The 6,379-nt window shown below is 29.6% G+C and overlaps 1 protein-coding gene across 1 annotated transcript; it reads left to right on the top strand.

The window, feature by feature from the left end:
- Window positions 1–4,364: 4,364 nt before the first annotated feature.
- On the top strand, window positions 4,365–5,676 carry LOC133778792 (protein LEAD-SENSITIVE 1-like). The gene is made up of 2 exons (XM_062218816.1): window positions 4,365–4,458; window positions 5,090–5,676. Exons 1-2 carry the CDS (start codon window positions 4,365–4,367, stop codon window positions 5,674–5,676), a joined length of 681 nt encoding a protein of 226 aa, XP_062074800.1.
- The last annotated feature ends 703 nt before the right edge of the window (window positions 5,677–6,379 follow it).

The following is a 6,379-nucleotide window of genomic DNA, read 5'->3' on the forward strand; positions in this document are numbered from 1 at the left end:
GTGGCCTCTGTCAGATCCTCCTCTATTCTGGCCGAAACGCTTTGTTTAACTTAGTCCCAAAAATAACAAGATATTTGGGCCGAACATTTTGAGCCCAACAATTGCCCCTCAGTTCAAGATTTGAAATTGATACGTTGTCAGACTATTCAAGTCTTGGGCCGACTTCTCATCTTCTACATTTTTCGCCCAATGTATGGTTGTTCTTTCGATCAAAGTTAGCCACGTGTGAATAATCATAGCATAGTCTGACATTTGTCACTTCGAATTAATGCACTCCCAGTTGCCACTCTTGAACTTTGCCCATTCGTATTCTCAATACCTTCCCACTTTACAGTCATCTCGTTCTTTGTCAAGCAATCTTTCCGGAAACTGGAGGAAGCGTCAATAATATTATCGCTACTAAAAAGCATTTTTCTTGTAGTGAGAAGGAATTGAGAGTGCTCGCCTTAGTGATCTAGAGTTATCCTCTCTTAATGAACTGATCCAGAAACAGAGAGAAAAAAGCTAGTGGTGGCATGATTTTTCAGCGATTGATCTCCAATAAGCAAAAGGGTTTTTCCAATAAGCATGGGAAAAGCCTTGACAACACTAAAGTACCAATAAGCATGGTAAACAGAAACTAATTGGCACTTTAGTGCAACTACAAAAATTTGATATTATTGTCGCCAAAATAAAAAAATAGACATTTAAATGCAACTATAAGCAAAGAATTGATATTTTTTTTCCAGAAATATCACTTAACACATAATATAAAATTGAATTGAAATTAAATTAAATTAAATTAATATTTTTTTAAGAAAAACCCTAAAAGTAGTAATTATCTAAGTTATAAGTTCAAAACCAATAGAGAAAATAATTAATACTTTTAATAAAGAATACTTTTTTTAAAAAGGGAATTTACTCATTTGGTACCCTATGTTCTTGCAAAGTATCATTTTGGTACCTTCTGTTTTCAATAATGCTCAAATGGTACCCTGTATTTTAAAATTATACATATTTGATACCCTAGACTCAGATTTGATAGATAAAATTTTGTCTAAATGATCAAACTATCATCAGTTATATGTAATTAAGTAATTAAATTTAAATTTGGAACTTACATAATTGACAACAATTTGATTAAATTGGTAAAATTTTATTAATTAAATTTGAGTTTAGGGTACCAAATATGTACGATTTTAAAATACGGGTACCATATGAGCATTATTGAAAACTGAGGGTAACAAAATGATACTTTGTAAAAACACAGAATACCAAATGGTTACCTACCCTTTTAAAAATATATATTTCGGTGATTTGGTCGGGTGGTTTGGTGTTAATTTTCTTTTCATTGGTCGTGTTGCGGATTGGCAACTTGATTATAGTTATATAGGTTTTTCAAGTAGCTTGGTCATCGTTACAGTCTCTAAGTTTTTATAATTTTTTTTTTTCTAAATTAATTTAGCCCTCTTTCTTTAGAGCAGGGTCCTACAATATTTGTAATTTGGTTCCCTTTGGAAGAGAAGTTCTTCAAATAAAGCCAACATATATATAACTTAATTTAATATAAAAAAAAAAAAATAGGACGTACCTACCCCGTAAACAAAAAGAGAAGAATTTATATAAATTTGTATATATATATATATATATAATTATATATAAAGAGAGAGAAATACGAAGATCACTCACCTGAGGCTAGCTATCCAGTTCACCTTGCGTCCCTATACAGCTCTGGTTGAAATCGATCGAATGTTGAACTATACTAAATCAAAATGATAAATATACCGATATAACTTCATTATATATGAAATAATCATTGAGAGAGAAAAAGAACAAAAATAGATAATATCGATGACCTAAAACGAAGATTACGAAGAAAGATAAATTTGAAAGAGAAAAGTAAATACAAAACATAAATTAAGGCGCAGGCCAAACTAGTATATATACAAGCATATGTAGATGTTATGAGTGTGACATTTATCAATTTGTTGAAAATTCAACACAAGAAATCAGAGAAAAAATACAGAATTGTTCAGGAAATTGCTATGGGGCACTAGTTGTCAAAATAATATACAAGGAAAGTTGCTAAGTATGTACGTAAACCAAAATAATTAAATAAAGAGGTTATATAAAATATAAATGTATATTATAATGAGAGAAAAATACGTAGAAATAACACTCACCAGATTTGGAAGAAATCCACCCAAAAGTATTCAAATTAAAATTGATGTGTGGCACATATTGGAGTATATACATATATAATTGATAGTTTCTATAATTACTTAGGTGGTTCGAAGTGGTGAATGATAACGAGCTTGAGACCTCGATCATATCTCTTCTATATAAAAAATGTGTAAATAACGGAAATTTTTTGTTTTAACAGTTTTTTATTTTTTCAATGTTAACGATAATTTGTAAACATCAATTAAACTTAAATAAAATAATTAAAAAATTAAAATATAATATTTTTTAGATAATTTACAATGATAATTATTTTAAAATAATAAAGAATTAAACAAATTAAAATAAAATATTTTTGAGATATTTTACAATGAGAATTATTTAAAAATAATAAATCATACATTTTATAACTTAAATAAAAGTTAATTAAACTTAAACTCACTTATTAGAATAATATCATATTAAACTAACAAGAAACTTAAAATTAAAATTCACGTATAATATTTAATATTACATTAAACATATAATATATAATCTCTTGTAGTCACTCCTAAATTCAAAAACTAGAAAAAACATAACCTTAAACAAAAATAAATAAATTATTTAATTAAAATAGAATATTTATTTGAAATTTATATTACATTAATATAAATTTAATAAAAATAATTAATCAATTCTATAAATAAAACTAAGAAAACGTGTCTTGCACTTTACTTGTATCTAGTATATATACGTTTGTAATCCGCAATTACATTCTTGAATTACAAGGTATATATACATTAAAATAAAATTCTTATATATATATATATAAAATAATTTTGATTATAACTATCATTTCTATATCACAAATTCATATTCGTAACTCATTTTATTGATCACTATCAAGGCCTAATTAACCATGTAAAATAAATCAAAATTGAAGAAATAAAAATGAAAGAAAAACACTTAAATATTTAATTAGACTTCATATATGTGTGTATGTTTCTGATCAGGAAGAAACATAGATATTTACTTTATAGTACTACAACAAAAACCAGCTTTAATAATCATAGAAGTCGCCCATAATGTGTCACCCGTAAAAAAATGTGTCTAATAGTGTACATTATAGATGACTAATGGGTCGCCTCTAAAACTATTTTATTTATAAAAAATAATAAAATTAAATAATTACATAAAATTTTAATTAATTATTAATCTAAATTATTAATTAAAATTTTAAAAAAAATAAATTATTAATTTAAATTTAAATAATTGAAAAAAATATTAAAAATAAAAATATTATATTAAATATTCAAATTAGTTTATTAAAATAGAAATTATCCATATTCTTAATACATTAAGATAACAAATATTCATATTGTTCATATAATTTAACAATAATTAATAATAAAATAAACATAGTCTCCTTAATCAGCTGCCTCGTCCTCCCTATTTTCTTCTTGTTGCGGTTGCGCTTGTGGTTGCTGCGGTGGCTGCGGCAGCAACATCGACCAAGGATATTGGGGAGGTGATGTGGACGATCCAGCTCCATACATGTAGGGATACGACGGCTGGGACGACGGTGAAATCAGCCACGGATAAGGTGTTGATCCGTACATGTATGAAGGTACCATATGTTGAGACGCCGTTGCCCCGTACATGGAAGGATGGGTTGGAGCTAGAGGTTGAGAAGACGAAGCTCCATAAATATTGTGGCTATCAGGCATAGGCAGCATCTGAACGTTTGGTAGATGAAATGAAGGTAGAAAAAATTGAGATAAGAAATTAACTTGGTCAATCAATTTGTGTAGATTATTCTCTAATTTTTCTATATATTCTCTTGAATATTGAGGAGGAGCTTGAGACTTGCTAAAGTGAGAGTGTGGGGTAGATGATGTTTTATATTATTAAATTATAATTTTTCATATTATTTTAAAATTATTAAACTTGTTAATATTAAATTATTTATCTAATGTTTTAATTTATTCTTTAATTTATTTTTTAAAAAATACTGCTTAATTAGGCCAAAGGCTCTTTCGCTTCAAGTATATATCGTCTAACTTAATTCGTACCAAAGCTTAAATTAATGTAATCCATTAATTTAATGAAGAAAAAAGAATAAAATAAAATATAAGAAAGCTTTGTCAACATATATAAATATGTACCTTACTTTATTAGCTAGTCCAAATCCAGTTCATCTTAGTAGTATTAAGCAAAAAACAACGATGAGTTTGATCTCAAACAGGACTAATCGGAGCTCCCTTCGAAAAGGAGATCATGTGTACAGCTACAGAAATCTACATGCATATTCTCACCATGGTAAGTTAGAATTTCTCTTCTTTAATTTCTTCGAAAACAAAAGTACAATACTTTTTCCTGATTTTTAGGGTTCCATAAGAAAAGGATATATTTTAGGGATTTTGCTAAAACTGCAAAATTGATCTAAATTTGAGATTGTAATATGTTAAATTTAGGCCAATTAACTATATTTTGATGAAAAATCCTTCTTTGAATTAATTCTTATACGTACTTCGATTCTTTTCTCTTTTCTCGTCTGCATATAAACTAGAGCTGGACGTAGCTAGCTCTAGCTAGTAATAAATCTAAATTGATTATCGATCGCCCTAGAACCAAAAACTATATATATATATATACATATATATATATATATAAATCCTTGAAATGATTCCTAATAATCTAGATGATCGGAGCTACCAATATGTAGCATCACACAGATCGATTGACTGTAATTAATTTTTTTAAAAAGTACAAAATAAAACCCTAACTTCATACTCATATATAGGTAATATACCTAATATATATTTGTAGTCTCGTGGATATATTCTCAAGCTTCAATTCAGTACAAATAAGTTTTAGTTTATAGATGATTTATAGATGTATATGAATCTTGTATTCACTATTATATATACAAATATATATATATTTGCAGGAATATATGTTGGGGACAATAGAGTGATCCATTTCACAAGAACACAAGAATCCGAATCAGAATCATCTGCAGATAATAATTTCAAAATCAAAAGATGTAAACACTGTGGATACGAGCCAAAGAAGGACCGAGGAGTGGTGAAGACCTGCCTTAAGTGCTTCCTGAAAGGCCACAGGCTCTTTCGCTTCAAGTACGGTGTCCCATCGTCTAACTTAGTCCTCAACCGCTCAGGAACATGCACCACCGGCTCTTGCGGCTTCTCCGAAGACGAAGTCGTCCAACGCGCCACCGATATTCTAAAATCCGACGAGGGGTTCGGCCACTTCGACATTTTCGGAAACAATTGCGAGGCCTTCGCAATGTACTGCAAAACGGGCAAGAGAGTAAGTCTGCAAGCCTTTTCTTTGAAAAACAAAGGAGAGATTGCATCAGAAGTTATGAGACGCCAGTCCTTTTCTATGAAAAAGGCCATTGAAAGTGGCTTAAATTTGGTGGTGAAAAATAGGATTGACACCCTTCACTATGATATGGAAATGCATCAGCAGGATCGCAGTGTTGCTGATAATGTTGTGATTCTCAGTGCATAATAAGCCTAGCTAAAGTGTATATGCATGATTAATTGAAGACTTCAAGTCATGTTGGTGATGATGTATAACATAAGACTTTTAGTGTGATTGTTGATTTGTACTTGTGGTATAAATAATTCTCATAATAGTAACTCTGTTCAAAAGGTTTTTATTTTGGGAAAGCTGTTAGTTCTTTTTGAGACAACCTTTTAATTTTAAAAGTATTTGTATCTTAGCCTAGCCTATATAAATACTGCTTGGTCTCTCTGTGCTAAAACATACGTTTAGAGTTATTCAGGAAACACTCTGTCTGATTTTGTAAGGGTTGAGAGAGAGAGTCTTGGTCTTGTTTATTGCTTCAAGACTGGTTTTGGTATAAAGAGTTGGAGCAGTTATTGGAGAAATAAACTATTGTAGAGTTTGAGTATTCTTGCTAGGCTATAGCTGATCATTTTTCATTGTATAATATTGTTGATGCAACAATTTCGATCTTTCTATTTTGGGAGGTACTCAATATCAAATGTCGATTCTCCAATCTCCTCAGGTGACACAGATAGTTCTGATGATTTTTGAATTGTCTGGTTGTTCCTGCAAAAAAGACATTCTGATGCTTAAGTCAGTCCCCTTTGCAAAACACGAAGATTGGTATTTATAGAACAAAATACTGAAAAAGCAGTTATACATTCCACTCCCTGATTGTCTACTGTTGTAATAAAATTTCCCG

This window comes from Humulus lupulus, chromosome 5 (assembly GCF_963169125.1).
Source record: "Humulus lupulus chromosome 5, drHumLupu1.1, whole genome shotgun sequence".
Classification (NCBI taxonomy): domain Eukaryota; kingdom Viridiplantae; phylum Streptophyta; class Magnoliopsida; order Rosales; family Cannabaceae; genus Humulus; species Humulus lupulus.